This window comes from Trichomycterus rosablanca, chromosome 11 (assembly GCF_030014385.1).
Source record: "Trichomycterus rosablanca isolate fTriRos1 chromosome 11, fTriRos1.hap1, whole genome shotgun sequence".
Classification (NCBI taxonomy): domain Eukaryota; kingdom Metazoa; phylum Chordata; class Actinopteri; order Siluriformes; family Trichomycteridae; genus Trichomycterus; species Trichomycterus rosablanca.
This window is the reverse complement of record NC_085998.1, coordinates 4,578,219-4,595,484: the sequence shown is the minus strand read 5'-3', so window position 1 is coordinate 4,595,484 and position 17,266 is coordinate 4,578,219. Positions and strand designations below refer to the sequence as shown.

The following is a 17,266-nucleotide window of genomic DNA, read 5'->3' as shown; positions in this document are numbered from 1 at the left end:
AACGCTGAGTTCTCTATTACAGTATACACTCACCGAGCACTTTATTAGGTACGCTGATCCAGATACACCTACCATATAGATGAACTCTACGGGTATACAGTTACTGACTGTAGCTCATCTGATACACTGTGTCGCCCCACTGTGCGCTATTTATTCATTCAACGATTGAGGCTCACTGACCGGATAATGTTTAGTGTTGGGTGCTTCTCAGCATGATGATGACATAAGCTGTTCTGCTGTGAGTGTATCAGGTGCATCAGTGTTCAGCATTGTACACTATATGGCCAAAAGTATTTGGACGCCAGGCCATGAGCTTGTTGACCAGTGACCTCTATGTGATCTTTTCAGCTAGAAAGCTTCTCACAAGATGTTGTAGTGTAGTGTGTCTGTGGGAACTATCTTTGACGATCCAGTTCATTTCACAACTTCTCTGGTTACCCCCACAGAGCAAGTATTATTTAGGTGGTGGATCATTCTCAGCACTGCAGTGACACTGACATGGTGGTGGTGTGTTAGTGTGTGTTGTGCCTGTATGAGTGGATCAGACACAGCAGCGCTGCTGGAGTTTTTAAACACCTCACTGTCACTGCTGGACTGAGCATAGTCCACCAACCAAAAATATCCAGCCAACAGCGCCCCGTGGGCAGCGTCCTGTGACCACTGATGAAGGTCTAGAGGATGACCGACTCAAACAGCAGCAATAGATGAGCGATCGTTTCTGACTTTACATCTACAAGGTGGACCAACTAGGTAGGAGTGTCTAATAGAGTGGACAGTGAGTGGACACGATATTTAAAAACTCGAGCAGCGCTGCTGTGTCTGATCCACTCATACCAGCACAACACACACTAACACACCACCACCATGTCAGTGTCACTGCAGTGCTGAGAATGATCCACCACCTAAATAATACCTGCTCTGTGGTGGTCCTTTGGGGGTCCTGACCATTGAAGAACAGGGTGAAAGCAGGCTAAAAAGGCATGCAGAGAAACGGATGGACTACAGTCAGTAATTGTAGAACTACAACGTGCTCCTATATGGTAAGTGGAGCTGATAAAATGTGGGGGGGGGGGGGGGGGGCAGAGAGAGCTGATTATCTGAGGAGAGGATTTAGTGGGATATATACAGTTATCCAGTCAAGCTTTGTCAATTTAAACTGTTGAATTAAGAGAAATAATTTATGATTAAATTGTAAATAACGTTAAATTTGCTGAACCACGGTGGAGCTACGATATATTTACACATTTTACACTCGCAGCTCTCAGCTAAAGCTTTTATCTGAAGCGACATAGTATTGTGACCACATACAATCCAAGTAACTGAAGGTCAAGGACCCAACGGTGGCAGCCTGACAGTAGTGGGGCTTGATCCAGCAACCTTCTGATTACTGCTCCTGCTGCCCATAAGTATCCTGCACCTCCTGCACCCTGTCTAGACTGTGTGTAGTTTTAGCCTCGGCTCATCCCTCAATAAAACAGCGCTAATGATGGATAAAACCAGACCGAAGGTGATGGACGGATCAACACTCAATCATCATTCTGACTCTGAAAGAAAATCTCAGCGCTAATAAACAGCGGCGGCGTGTTATTGAGAGATAACGTGGTTTTAACCTGCTGAGAAGTCGCACTGTGATTGGTTGTGTAATTCCACAGATTAGAGGCTCCGTCCTTCCCTTCCTTCACAACATCTGTCAGGTTTCTCATCCGAGTCCCGTTATTAAGCTCACGTCAGTCATGGAGCATAAAGAAGATCAACATTCAGTGGTGGTGAGAAACAGGCAGGTAAAAAGGGCTTCATCTGTCTGTGGGAACCTGAGAGAGAGAAAGATGCTCGGTGGGTGGAGGTCAGTACCGGTCAGTGTGAGTCAGTGATTGGTATAAAACTTCAGTAAAGCTTCACAGTGCTGGTGTGGGTTTGATCAAGGATGACGATTGTAGTACATTAGCGTAAGGCCAAAAGTATGTGGACACCCTGCTTAATTTAAATAAAGTTCAGGTGTTTCAGGCATTAAGGGCCTTGCTCAAGAGTCGTGGGGCTTTAACCAGCTACCTTCCCATTACTAGATTACCAGAACCTTTACCTCTGATCGAACACTGGAAACGATACCTAACTTGGGCCCAATCAGGCTGGAATCCGAGACAGGACCTTCCCTACACTATTGTTTCTACCCTCACTCCATTTTATCAGCTCCACTTACCATATAGAAGCACTTTGTAGTTCTACAATTACTGACTGTAGTCCATCTGTCTCTCTACATGCTTTTTTAGTCTGCTTTCACTCTGTTCTTCAATGGTCAGGACCCCCACAGGACCACCACAGAGCAGGTATTATTTGGGTGGTGGATCATTCTCAGCACTGCAGTGACACTGACATGGTGGTGGTGTGTTAGTGTGTGTTGTGCTGGTATGAGTGGATCAGACACAGCAGCACTGCTGGAGTTTTTAAATATCATGTCCACTCTATTAGACACTCCTACCTAGTTTTTACATTTACATTTTCAGCATTTAGCAGACGCCTTTATCCAAAGCGACTTGCATTACAGTTACAGTGTACAGTTTGAGCAATTGAGGGTTAAGGGCCTTGCTCAAGGGCCCAACAGCAGCAACCTGGCAGTGGTGGGGCTTGAACCAGCAACCCTCTGATCACTGGTCCAGTACCTTAACCACTAGGCTACAGCTGGCAACCTAGTTGGTCCACCTTGTAGATGTAAAGTCAGAGATGATCGCTCATCTATTGCTGCTGTTTTGAGTCGGTCATCTTCTAGACATTCATCAGTGGTCACAGGACGCTGCCCACAGGGCGCTGTTGGCTGGATATTTTTGGTTGGTGGACTATTCTCAGTCCAGCAGTGACAGTGAGGTGTTTAAAAACTCCAGCAGCGCTGCTGTGTCTGATCCACTCATACCAGCACAACACACACTAACACACCACCACCATGTCAGTGTGCTTCTATATGGTAAGTGGAGCTGATAAAATGGACAGTGAGTGTAGAAAGAAGGAGGAGGTTTTAATGTTATGGCATATATAATTATGTATAAAAATATATAATTAACTTTAAACAGCTGCTCCCTAATAGAATATAATGACGTATTAACGTATGAAACACGTGAGCTCAGTATTCAGGTCCTACACTTCAGTATCAGTGCTGCTGAGAGACTCTGAAGTCGATGTGAAATCTTGTTCTTTATCAGCACAAACGTTCTCGCACCTCCTCTGTACCGCGGTGTTGATTTTTTTTACACCTCTCGTACCCTGTAACCTCGGGTGTATACATGCGATTTGTGTTCTGCTGTGAATGCAGAACTGTGTTTCACTGCACGACGCTTGTGCTCTGCCCCAGTGCCTGATGGGACGCTATTAATCAGGAAAGAACAAGGTAGCGGGTCGAGGGCGCGCCCATGTGAGACTCTGCGCAGGTTCCTCCACCTGTGTTCTACTTCCTCTCCCCCTCTTCCTGTTTGGCACATGGGCGGCTTACAGAGACGTTAATAAGGAGGCTGGGGTTGTTGTCGGTTGTTGGATTGGCGTGTTACACTGATAGCAGTGCTAATGCCAAGAGACCCCAGAAGTGCTGAGTGGGAGGATGAAAGATTTTAGAAGGAAAAGCTGCTGCTGTGTGGTTAACACCAACCTACACTAAAGAACGCCAACCTACAGTAACCTACACCAACCTACACCAACCTACACCAACCAACACCAACCTACACCAACCAACACCAACCTATACCAACCAACACCAACCTGCACCAATTTGCATCAGCCTACACCAACCTACATCAACATACACTAACCTTGTGTCTGTGTCTCTGTCTATCTCTGTTTGTCTGTCTCTCCCTGCCTGTCTTTGTCTGTGTCTCTGCCTATTTGTCTCTGTCTCTGTCTGTCTGTTTATCTGTGTCTCTGTCTGTTTATCTGTGTCTGCCTATCTGTCTCTTATTGTCTTTGTCTCTGTCTGTTTATCTGTGTCTGCCTATCTGTCTCTTTTTGTCTTTGTCTCTGTCTGTTTATCTGTGTCTCTGCCTATCTGTCTCTTTTTGTCTTTGTCTCTGTCTTTATCTGTGTCTCTGTCTGTGTCTGTCTCCCTCTGTTTGTCTGTCTATCTGCCTGTCTGTCTGTCTCTGTCTATCTATCTGTCTCTCTGTATTGTCTATGTCTGTCTTTCTATTTATCTATCTGTCTATCTATCCATCCGTTTGTCTGTCTATCTATCTGTCCATCAGTCTGTCTGTCTCTCTGTCTATCCATCTATCTATATGGAAGCAAAGTGAATATTAAACACTAGAGGATTTAAATGGCATTAATGAGAAAGTAATACAGTAAAATAATCAGGTTCAGCTGGCACATTATAGGTTGTGGGTTTGTTTCTGAGTGGTGCCACCCTACTGGATGGGTACTCCACAGATAACATTGGCGGTGCTTTCCTTATTCATGTGTTGGTGTGTGTATCAGTCAGTATCAGCAAATTACGACGTCACTTACACTAGCATTAACGTTCTTGTCCTGTACTGGACTTGTGTTGGTTAATGCAGTTAATAAACGATCGTTCTAAATCAGCCAGAATCAGCAGCTTAAGTTCTGGTACATAAGAAAAAGTCACAGTACAGCAGAGAGTAAAATGTACATGTACTAAATGTGTCTTTTACAGAAGTTTAGGGTTCATCATACCAGTGCCTGGTCCAGGTCTATATTAGTGTTTTTATTCCTTTAAAGGGCAGCAGTCTGGATCATCATCCGAGTGTCTCTGTGCCCGCTCTATAATGAGACGAGTCGGTTATAAATCTCATAATATGCAGGAATCACAATCCCAGCATCTGTCAGTTAGGATCCGTCTGACCTTTTCACTTCTGCTTCTCCACACAGTGAACTTTTCTCTCCCAGTTTAAATGAGCTCTCTGCAGAACAGGCTAAAGGTCTCCCAAAATTAATTCACATTTAATCAATAATGGCCTCGTGTTCGGCCCACAAAAGCTCCATCAGAAGCTCAGAACTGACTGTGTTTTAGCAAATAAAAGTCAGAAATTAATGCAAAGAGCTGCAGAGAGTCTAAACGTTATTAATGTTCAGTTAGAACTGTGTTCTTAATCCTGATCAGGGTCACAGAGGTTTAGATTCAGGGTAAAACTCTCTTCCACTGGTGTGCACTCACATCCAGGGCTAATTTAGAACAGCCAATCCACATACTGACATGTTTTAACAGACTTATAATCATACAAGTGAGGATTTAAATCAGGTGGTGCAGCATCAGTACCAACATGATGATGATGATGATGATGATAATGATCACTATTAGCAGTAGAAGAATAATAACAGCAGCAGGATATTTTATAATCAGTGATTAATCACGCTGATATATTTCTGTGAATTAGTATCAGTAGGTTTTTATGCTTTTTTGCAAATTATTAATAAAATAAGTGTGATGTGTTTTATACACTATATGAAGAAAAGTATTGGGACGCCCTTCCTTATAAGATATTCAGATATTTCTAACGTATTACATTAAATAAATGTAATACCCCCAAATACGCAACAATAGGCAACAAAGGACAGTTGTAGCATAGCGGGTAGGGTATTGGTCTAGTAATCAGAAGGTTGCTGGTTCTAACCACACCACTGCCAGGTTGCCTTTGCTGGTCCCTTGATCAAGGCCCTTAATGGCTTAGACTATAATCTGTAAGTCACTTTGGATAAAAGCATCAACTAAACATGTGGCAACAGTTTGGGAAAGGCCGTTTCCTTTTCCTCTGGTATGTCGGCTCCCCTGTGCACGAAAGGTTCAACACGTTTGGTGAGGAGAAACTGTACAGACACCCGACCTCACCCGACCTCAGCCCTGATAACAACCACTGGGAGTGTGAGGTGAGCGAGGCCGTCTTGACCTCACCAGTGTTCCTTTGACTGATTAAGTATACATTCCCACAGGAACGTGTCGTTGCTGTAAAAAGAGGGTGGTGGTGCCACCATATTACTGCACATAGTATTGGAATGGGGTATCCGGATACTTTTGGCCACATAGCGTAGGTTTATTGTACATTAATAAGGTCTCTGGCTTAAGCTAAGCTACATTACAGCGGTAAACTGAGTCCACCAGTCAGAAAGAGTCAGAGTTGCGTTCTGATTGGAAATACTGATGATAATATTGAGAAGCAACATCTGACTGTGATGTTCTTACATTAATCAACACTAAAAACAATTAAAAGCTTTATTGAAAGGATGTGCAAAAGGTCACTTGGAAGACGCCCCAGTCGTTTGTTTGGCTAATAAGGCTGATCAGGCAGGTAACTCAATCTTCAGTGTAAAAAATGATGATGGCAGCAGGTTTTTAGCAGCAGGGACTGACAGTCTGAACAGGCTTGACGGGTGGGGAGTGCAGATTAAAGTAAATAACGTTTAGAGACTGTGTATACTGATGGGGGGTGAATACTTTTAGACACTGTGTATACTGATGGGGGGGTGAATACTTTTAGACACTGTATACTGATGTTGGGGGGGTGAATACTTTTAGACACTGTGTATACAGTAGAATGTTCTAACTGCTCTGCTCTGTAAACATGGATGAGCTGGTGGTAGGTGAGGCTTTGAAATTGCTCTGAATCTGATCTCGTCTGATGTTCCTCAGCTCTCAGAGACGATACGCAGGCGTTTGATCAGCCTCGCCTGGTCCTGAACACGGGAAGAGAGAAAAAGCACTTTTAAAAGCCTGGAGCTTCCAGAGCGAGTCGGAAATCTTTGAACTGCTGGTAGATTTTATCCGTTTGCTTCTGATCTGTGACGGAGTTTATTTATTTATTTATTTGAACATTTTTCTCAGCGCTGAGCTGCACAAAGCTGAAGATTTAAATGCTTTAATATTAAAGCTCATGTGAGTAAAGTCACTGTCATCAACTTTAATTTCAGAAATTAAAGACAAAGAAATTTCAGCTCAGGATTAATTAGTTTACAGCTCGTTATGATGAATGATTTATTTATTTAATATATTAAACACAGATGAGCCAAAACATTAGGATCAGGGTCACAGAGGTTTAGATTCAGGGTAAAACTCTCTTCCACTGGTGTGCACTCACATCCAGGGCTAATTTAGAGCAGCCAATCCACATACTGACATGTTTTAACAGACTTATAACCATACAAGTGAGGATTTAAATCAGGTGGTGCAGCATCAGTACCACCATCATGATGATGATTATGATGATGATGATCACTATTAGCAGTAGAAGAATAATAACAGCAGCAGGATATTTTATAATCGGTGATAAATTACTCTGATATTTTACTATGTTTTAAAATCAGTAGGTTTTTATTCTTTTTTTGCAAACGATTAATAAAATAAGTGTGATGTGTTTTATACACTATATGGACAAAAGTACCCATCTAACATGCTGTCACAACAGCTCTGACCTGACGAGACATGGACTCCACAAGACATGTGAAGGAGTTCTGTGGTATCTGGTAGCTCTGTACGGCATCCTATAGTGAACGCTGCAAAGAAGAGGTTACACAATGATAAACATTATAAGAAACTTCACGAACAGAACTGTGTAGTTTTACGAAACGTTTCTACCACGTCATCCTGGAGGGAAAACACATGAATTAGAAATATATTTGTATTTTTTCAGTGCAGGATGTTTGGGTCTCTTTATTTTTGAAAGATCAGTTGTGTGTTTCGTTGCTGCTTCGTTTATCTTCTTCACCTCTCGTCTCGCTCAGGGCTACGAATCTCGTATACACTCGATGATTTCCGTTTCTCTGTCTTGTGCCTGACGACGAAGTTCATCCGACTTTTGTAGACGCTTTAATTCAAACGGGAAAAGCAAAACAAGAATTCCACGTCTGCTTGTAAACACTTCTCGTATTTGTGTTCTTGTATTATTTTTTATGAATGCAGATTTCACATTTAGTCTCTTCAGCATGAACTACGTTCACTGTCGAATACTGTTTGGTCAAAAGTATTTGGACGTCCGACCATGAGCTTGTTTGTTGTCGCATTTTAAAAACAAATGCTATTAAAACAGACTGACCTTTGTGTTGCCTTATCAGCTAGAACAACAGCCACTCTTCTAGGAAGTCTTTTTACAAGGATTTGAAGTATGTCTGTGGGAATTTGTACCCATTCAGTCAAAATAGCTGATTTGGATGGCTGGGCGCTGATGTTAGTCAAGAAAACTTGAGTTGGTGTTTGAGTTGATTCCAGAACTGTTAGGTACAGGACACTGAAGTTTCTTTAAACCGTCTTCATGACTTTATAGATGGAAAGAGGGAAAGAGCCTTCCCTAAACTGTTGCTGCAAAGATGGACGCATATAATTTCTTTTATGTGATTGATTTATTACACCTGTTATCAATTGTATTGGCGGGTGGCACAGTGGTTAAGTGGGTAGCACTGTCGCCTCACAGCAAGAAGGTCCTGGGTTCGATCCCCAGGTGGGGCGGTCCGGGTCCTCTCTGTGTGGAGTTTGCATGTTCTGCCCGTGGTCGCGTGGGTTTCCTCCGGGAGCTCCGGTTTCCTCCCACAGTCCAAAGACTTGCAAGTGAGGTGAATTGGAGACACTAAATTGTCCATGACTGTGTTCAATATAACCTTGTGAACTGATGAATCTTGTGTAATGAGTAACTACCGTTCCTGTCATGAATGTAACCAACGTGTAAAACATGACGTTAAAATCCCAAAAAATAAATAAATAAAATAAACCGAGCTTCATATCTTTATAGAGGGACACAGTCTTGCTAGAACAGGAAAGAGCCTTCCCTAAACTGTTCCTACAAAGTTGGAGGCATATCATTTTCTTTATATAATTGATTTATTACACCTGTTAGCGATTGTTTTGGCAGAAACACATACATGTGATCATTAGAAGGGATGTCCCAATACTTTTAGTCATTTAGTGTATGATTAAGGTTTATTATTTATTTTATAAGCTACACGTATCATAGAGGTGGTATACAATTACTGACTGTAGCTCTCTGTGCCACCAACGCACAAAGTTCAACCATGCAAAATCATTCTTAATTTGCTGCCCAAATAAATAAATCACACCCCCAGACCCCCCGGGGTTTTAAATGATGAAAGGTTTTGATGCAGAACGACGTGCCGCTTGATCTGTTCTGAGCTTAATCAGGGAGTGATGATGATAAAATGATATGAGGGAAGGTCCTGTCATGGTACGGTAGTTTAGGGGAAGATTTTTGCCATTTCTTCACTTTTAAACACTAGATGGTTCACACCAGTATGTGGACACCTGATGATGAGTTTGCTGGAGAACGTGCTCCAAAGCACAAGTGTGAAAATATTCTGAGTGGGTGAATGTGTAGGTGTGTGTGGTGTGTTTCTGCCTTATACGAACCCATTACAACTGTGACTGAATATCTATGTGTGTGTGTGTGTTTGTTTGTTTCAGCCTGTTTCAGCACTACTGCTACTCACGGGGAGGAATGCGTCACACTTCCTACACCTGCATCTGTGGAAGGTGAGAAGTTCTGAGGTTCTTCAGATTCTCTCTGTTTTTTCAGTTCCTGCACCGGTGAAGTCTGATCCCTGACTCTTGCTACTAAATGATCAGGGCGGTTTTGTTACAGTTTCGTCTCTATTGAGGCGACAATCGCGAAAGGGATTTTAATTCTCAAATAATCCTGGGTGTGGGGTGCATATAATCCCATCGTAACCTTATTTCACAATGTCCGGTCCATCTCTGATAGAACCATGATGAATAATAAAGTTTTTTTTAAATTTTATTATTGAAATATTACAAATCTCAGATTGTGGCTGGAAAACCAGCTGTCTTGTGCATAAAAGACTTTCAGACAAATTTCTCATGAAGTTTGGAACAAAGTGGTGATCCTTTGGTGGCTCCTACTGTTATACCCAATCATGATTCTGTCACTGGTTACTAATTTACCTGCTTATTGTGGAACGTTTCACTCTTATTTTGCTCCTGTACCAACTTTTTTTGAACGCTCTGCAGGTCTCAAGTTTAAAATGTGTTAAAATGTACAAAATACAATCAAGTTGGTCTGTCAAGCCGCTCAGGTGGCGCAGTGGTAAAAAGTACGCTAGCTCACCAGAGTTAGGGTTTCGAATACATCGTATCGAATCTCAGCTCTGCCTTCTGACTGGGTTGGGCGGCTGCATGAACAACGATTGGCTGTTGTTCATAGGGGTAAAAAGTCCTCATAACTGGTGCAACTGCGGCCCCTGCTGGCTGACTGATGGCGCCTGCACAGGGCTGAGGAATAATGCTGATGGGGGTGTGGCCCTCCGTACACAGTGCCCGTCGGTGTATGAACTCGACTCGTGCAGGTGAAAATGCAGTCTGTACTGACCGTACGTGCCGCATGTCAGTTGAGAGGCGTCCTCAGTCAGCGGTGAAGGGTCGAATCAGTATAGAGGACGCAATCAGGGTAATTGGACATGACTAGATCAGGGGGGGAAAAAAAAGTTGGTCCGTCAAAACATTAAAAATCATTTCTTTGCATTTGTGTCAGTTACAAAAGGTCCAAATAATTCACAAAATGTCCCAACTTTTTAGGAAATGAGATGAGAAACACAATCGGGTACTTGAATATGATTAGATTGAGAAGAAAATTGGGGGAAAGGCATTTAAAAAATACCACATGGAACTTTCTTCACCTCTAAATGAATCATCTGAGCTGCTGTGTGGATCTTTCTGACTCAGCAGAGGAAATCTTGAGATTTGATGATATAAAGAACTAAAGACGCTCGTACACAGAAATCAGTGACATCTGTGTGACTTTTGTATCATTTTGAACTGAGCACCAGACAAAACAAACAAACTGAACACACTCGACACTTTTACACTTTTACTGTCTGATTTGTTGAAACGCTGGAAGTCCTTCCACTGCAGTAAGTGCAAATAAAATAAAAGCATTAGTGGAGCATTTCAGGACGAGATCAGGTCTCCATCTTCCTCTCATCCTCAGTGTATTTCAGTGAACAGAGAAAGTCTGATGCTCTGCACTAACAGGCTCGAACCCTCGACTGCACCTACACCCCGTCTGATCCAGATCAGATCTGCACTGGGGGCTCGGCCGTGTGTTAAATACTTTTCACGTCCTCTATAAAGATCCTGACGTGTTAGAAGAAGATTTGTGACAGTGGGTTTGTGTTCGAGACGTTATGACTATAAATGATGTCATTTAGTCCAATTTGTATTTAAGTCCAGCGTATGAGGACCAGCGAGGCTTTAGCCATTAGCAGGACTGTCTGATGTCACTCGTCCATAATTTCATTTTGAAAGCTCAGATTACATAAATGGACGAGATCAGCGATTTGTCTTTGCTGGCTAATAAATATATCTTATAAAACAGTGGATATCTGCTGAATATATCTGGCAACCAGTACAATTTTACATACAGGAATAAACACATTGTCTGGCACTCTGGTGGTCAAAAAGGGTGATTGGATATGATGAAAATTGGGGTAAAATGTATAAATACAATAGAATAAAAGATTAAAGACTCTATCAATCAAACAGAATTATGTGCTGCTTGTATTTTTTATTGTTTCTTTGTTGTTTAATTCACAAAATAATTTCTGTGTACGTGTTACATCACGGCTCGTTACATCATTACAGAATAAAGAAATAATGTGGTTGTAATATAATAAATAATAAAATAAAATAGAAATATGCATTAGTAAAACACACTAGTCCACGACTGCTGTGATCTCGACCTCCCGAGTTTGAATCTCAGCTCTGTTATCAGTTGCCTACACAGACAAGATTGTCTACGTCTAAAAGACGGAAGGTCGAAGGGATTCCTCATTGGGCCTTTCTTGCTGTAAGTCAGGGCATCTTACTTTCTCTGTTTTGCTCTGTACAATCTGGTCCCACTGTGGTTTACAGGATGTAACATAAAGCCTCCACAAGGGGGCGATCACGTACAAGTTCATTTCGTGTTTGTGTTGTTAAAATTCGTTTAATTATTATTACTTATCTCTCCGACCCTAACACTGTTCTGTAGGAGACAGTGGGTAGCGCCACCGTGCCGCTTTATGTTGAACATGATCTTACTAATTAATGAATTAGTTTGATAATGAGTACATCACAGGACCCAGATACAGGATTGTGTTTAGGATTTGGAGAGTAGTAACCACATGATCATATCTGTGCTGTTTGTGTGTTTGGCTGATTGTTGCTTTGCATGTTTCACAGTGGAAACAACTCGTCCGTTCTTCACTACGGTCATGCCGGTTCCCCCAACGATAAAACCATCCAGGATGGAGACATGTGGTGAGTGCTACATTTTTCTAAAGTTGCCACCACTTAATACTGCATTCCAAACACAAACTACTAAACAGGACATTCATTTAGTGATGATAACAGGGGTTTCTGGGGCGCTCAGGTGGCGCAATGGTAAAACACATTAGCTCTTGAGTTCGAATCTCAGCTCTGTCTCGACCGGTCAGCAGAGGTCAGAATTGCCCAGTGATGAGAAATCTTTTCCAGCGTCCCTCCCATACAGACACACAGCTCTAGTTTTTTGATACTGCCATTGATTAAAAAGTAGAACCTGAAAGGCACGTCCAACAAGCTTATGGACGGGTCACCACACACTGTAATCTGGTTTGTTCCCACACTGATGTTGGACGAGAGACCTGACATCCAATCAGCGTTTTGTTTCATCTTAAATGTCGTCAGTATGTTGGGTTCAGTTCTATGTGCAGGCGACTGAAGTTGTTTCACAGTGAAGGATTCACAGTGCAGAGATCAGTGTTTACACGTTCACCTCACTGAAATATCAGATAAATGTAGAACTTATCGTCTATGATTATTAGTGGACATTTTAATGTACCCCTGCTCTGGTCTGGTCAGGGTTGAGATGGGTCCGTGTTCCGTGGAATCATTCGGCCACCCCCCTCTCAGACATAGCCAATCATGTCTGTGTATTAGTAATACACAATAGCACTATTAGGATTTGAACCCTAGATCCCAGAGGTAGTTGGCTTGTGTTGGTCAGTGTCATTTACTGCTGCACCACCCGAGCGTCCCAGTCAGTGATGTTACAGATACAATTATTTTCTTCTTATATAGAGGTGCAGACATGACCAGGTGGAATCTGAGACCTTCTTCCTAAATACTAAACCAAGGAAAGACAACAAGTACAAACACCTGGAACCATAAAATAAAACACAAGACACAAGACAACACAAGAACCGTCTTAACCTCCCGTACAGCCATAAAAATACAAATATATAGACAAGATCAAATAAACAGACATAAATCCTAATAAATCCTAATAAATAAATAAATATTCTTCCTAAATACACACACCAGTTTCTCAAACATGTGAAGGAACGTCTATTAACACCTGATCTTGTCTGATCTTGTGTTTTTCTCTTAGTTTGTTTGATATGGGTGGAGAATATTACTGCTACTCCTCCGACATCACCTGCTCCTTCCCAGCCAACGGCAAATTCACTCCAGACCAGAGGGGCGTTTATGAAGCCGTGCTCAAGTCCTCTCGCGCCGTCCTGGCTGCTATCAAACCAGGTACATGAATACACGGGGATACAAAGCAAACACAGTCCTTAATTTTGAGGACACCAGAACTTCATTATTTTAGATCTTTCTTGGTTCTTAATATTCAGTTTTTCTCTGATCAATTCATAAAGGTGTAACGATAAATACAAACACACTTACTGGAAATGTGAGGTTTAGTCAAATGGAATAAAAAGAAGAATCTGTGATTTATTAATTCTCTTGAATCTTTATTTAGCTGACAGACCTAAAAAGTAAAGATTGACAATGTTTGCACTGATCACATAAATCAGTCATAAATCAGTCAATCATAAATAATCACAGTTAAAAGTTGATGCCTGCAACGGGCTCACAAGTATTGTCATAATGTTATGCCTTATTGGTGTATATGATGCATCATGAGGAGAATCAGACGACGACGAGCTCGGACTGTTAAACAGCTGAAATCTGGTATCAATCAAGAATAGAGAAAAATTCACCTGCAAAGCTGCAACAATTAGTGTCCACAGTTCTCAAGTCTCATTAATAAAAAGATGATGGAACACGGGGGGTAAACACGCCTCCGTCCCAACTATTTTTAGAGTGTGTTGTAGTAACAGTTTGTTTGTTGCTCTGCAGGTGTGAAATGGACCGACATGCACCGTCTGGCTGACCGGGTTCACCTGGAGGAGCTGGTTAAGATCGGGATCCTGCAGGGTAGCGTCGATGACATGTTGAAGGTGCATCTCGGTGCCGTATTCATGCCCCATGGACTGGGCCATCTGCTGGGCATCGACGTTCATGACGTTGGAGGTTATCCAGAGGTCAGCTCCTGTCAGAGAGAAAGAGAGGAAGTTTAAAAGTGCACTAGAGGTTAAATACAAGACACAGTCACAAGTGCAAACAGGTGTATAATGCACTATAGAGCCAAAAGTGTGTGGACACGTGATCATGAGCTTGTTGAACCTTCAGTCCAAAACTGAGAGTCGGTCAAAAGACCAAGAACTGATGTTGGATGAGGAGGTCTGACTCATAAATGATGTTCTCCCATCCCTTTTATTCCAGTGATGCTCATATCATTTTTACTTGATTATAAAAGAACAGCGTCAATATTAAAGCAGGTACTGGACTAGTAATCAGAATGTTGCTGGTTCAAGCCCCACCACTGCCAGGTTGCTGCTGTTGGGCCCTTGAGCAAGGCTCTTAACCCTCAATTGCTCAGATTGTATACTGTCACAATACTGTAAGGCACTTTGGATAAAGGCGTCTCCTAAATGTCAGAAATGTAAATATAAAGCACAGTCCTGAAACTGGGAAGTTGGTGAATAAACAAAGTGGTGGCAGCAGAGAAACATAACAACAGGATTATGTCGTTATTACAATGTGGCTTTTGCAGACACTCAATGTTAAAACCAGTCACCACTGGGGTCATCAGAGTGGGTAATACTGGTCTAGATACCAGACTTGGATGCCCTGCGTGAGGCAACTGTCCTTATTTATCCAGGCTTTGGACCAGCACTGAGAGCGCACTCACAGTGGCTAGGCTGTTCATCGAATTAATCATCGAATTAATAAAGTTATTTGATTAAGTAAGAGGGCAGCTACTGTTTTCACTACAGTTTATCTCTTTTTAATTATAAGAACAGCCGTTTAAAAATTGTTTTATACTCAGTCAGATTTTCTTAGCACTATAATTGATTAAATGAAAGGCGCAGGTGAAAAATGACATTTTCTTTGTTTTCCTGGTTAGGGCATAGAGCGTGTTGACGAGCCGGGTCTGAAGAGCCTGCGTATGGGCCGTGTGGTGCAGGAGCGCATGGTGCTGACCGTCGAGCCTGGCATCTATTTCATCGACCACCTGCTGGACCAGGCGCTGGCATCACCACAGCAGTGCGCTTTCATCAACAATGACGTCCTCGCTCGCTTCCGCAACTTCGGAGGGGTGAGAACTGTAAACAGGACGGTTACCAATCACTGATCAGTCATGTAGTGTGCAAAACAAGACGACTTAAACCTTTAATGGTCTGCTTAAACATTTGGTTGAGCTTACTTTGAGGTTAAAAATAATAGTCCTTGTGATGACGCTGTGGTTTTAGGAAAACAGCCTTTCTAATGTATATAGCAGCTAAAATATCATCAATTTGTGATCATCAACTGTTTATTAGAGGCTCATTAATAAATACTGTGAGCATTAGTAATAAATATTAATTGTTTCTTGTTGGTATCATCCCAAGAAACTAAGAAATGCAAAGAAATAATTTTTTAAACATTATTTTCTTGGTCAGATCATTAAAGGGTTAAAGACTCTCGATTACAGTTTAGTGATGTGAACACTTTGAAAGTCCTGTAGTGTGTCCGTGACTTAATGCTGAATCCAAACGTACAGAAGCTCCCCAGTGACCCGTGTTGATCTGCTCTAGAATAACCTCATCCTGTATAATTTATGAGAATGAATTGCTCGTGTCATTTCAGGTGCGTATCGAGGACGATATCGCGGTGACGGCGGACGGCGTGGAGCTGCTCACCTGCGTGCCGCGCACCGTGGAAGAGATCGAAGCCTTCATGGCCGACAGAAGCGACAAATCCTTCAGCCAGAAATTTTAAACCCTCGTTATTGCTTCCTGCAGAAACACTTTCAGTACAAACGATTTACTCAATCATGTTAGCATTTAATAACTGAACTCGACTCTGTCTCTGATTATTAACTTTATATAGCAAATCTGACACGTGACCTCGTGTTAAACACCTGAATTCATGATCATAAGCTGATCGTATATTTTCTCAGCTGGTTATAAATCAGAACATTAAAGATCACGTATTTTCTAAGCAGTTTAAAGAACGTGTGAATGAGCATTTTGTAATGTCGTCTAAGTTTCTCAGCCCTCTACAGATTATTGTGATAAACGCTGGTGCCAAGTCCTCTCACCTTCATGTGGTATTTCAGTAGCGCCAACCTGAATCTAAAAACCATGCATTAAATCCCATCTGAAAGCTTTTAATACACCTCTAACTTTAATAGTGTTCATTCATTCATTGATTTATTTGTGTCGCGATGAGTCTGATTCACTGGATGAAAGGTAGGAAACACCCTGGACAGGTCACCAGTTCCTAATTTTTAGTAGCTCCAATTGACCTGACCATGTTTTTTGGACTTTTGGACTTGTGGGAGGAAACCGGAGCACCCAGAGGAAACCCACACAGACACAGAGACGGTCGAATACTTTAGTTGAAATGTCTCTACACTGAGTCAGTGCAGCTTATACTTTATTAATATATATATATATTTATTTATCCTGGCCATTAATCCCATTGGTCATAATAGTGGCCATTTCAGTTAAAAGGCTCTAAACATTTTACTGAATGATGTATCAAGCCATTTTTGCCAAATAATAAAATAATAATAAACGATTTAAGTAAATGTTAAGTGTAAGCTTTCACATGACCAGAGCTGTTAAGCAAACAGATCATTACAGGAACAATGTACAATCACCAATAACCCATCCACCACCCCACAACACTGTTAATCTTGAGGAGCCAAGTGCCTCTACACACCAGAGAGTCCAGTCAGAAGAGCCGAGGGCAGAGCTGCAGGCGGTCAAAAATAAATAATAAGTGTTCAAATGATCGAAGAGGCCTGATACCACTGTGATTTCAAAACAGAATACATCCCAAAAACACGGCTGCACCCAACCAATGGACGTTTTCCTACCAATCCTGAAAGATCACTATTGAAATGACCAACCACTATTCCACCCAGACCATAGACAAGCAACTGTATCTGAGTATAGATGAGTCACT

General features: G+C 41.9%; 1 protein-coding gene across 1 annotated transcript in view; it reads left to right on the top strand.

Moving 5' to 3' along the window:
* The window catches only part of pepd (peptidase D), a 42,940-nt gene extending 26,100 nt beyond the window's left edge, over positions 1 to 16,840 (top strand). Inside the window, exons 10-15 of the mRNA XM_063004921.1 lie at positions 9,392 to 9,460; positions 12,164 to 12,241; positions 13,353 to 13,501; positions 14,108 to 14,292; positions 15,219 to 15,410; positions 15,941 to 16,840. Of these exons, the coding sequence (XP_062860991.1) occupies positions 9,392 to 9,460; positions 12,164 to 12,241; positions 13,353 to 13,501; positions 14,108 to 14,292; positions 15,219 to 15,410; positions 15,941 to 16,072 (805 nt within the window). The 3' untranslated portion in view covers positions 16,073 to 16,840. The remainder of the gene's footprint in view (positions 1 to 9,391; positions 9,461 to 12,163; positions 12,242 to 13,352; positions 13,502 to 14,107; positions 14,293 to 15,218; positions 15,411 to 15,940) is intronic.
* The last annotated feature ends 426 nt before the right edge of the window (positions 16,841 to 17,266 follow it).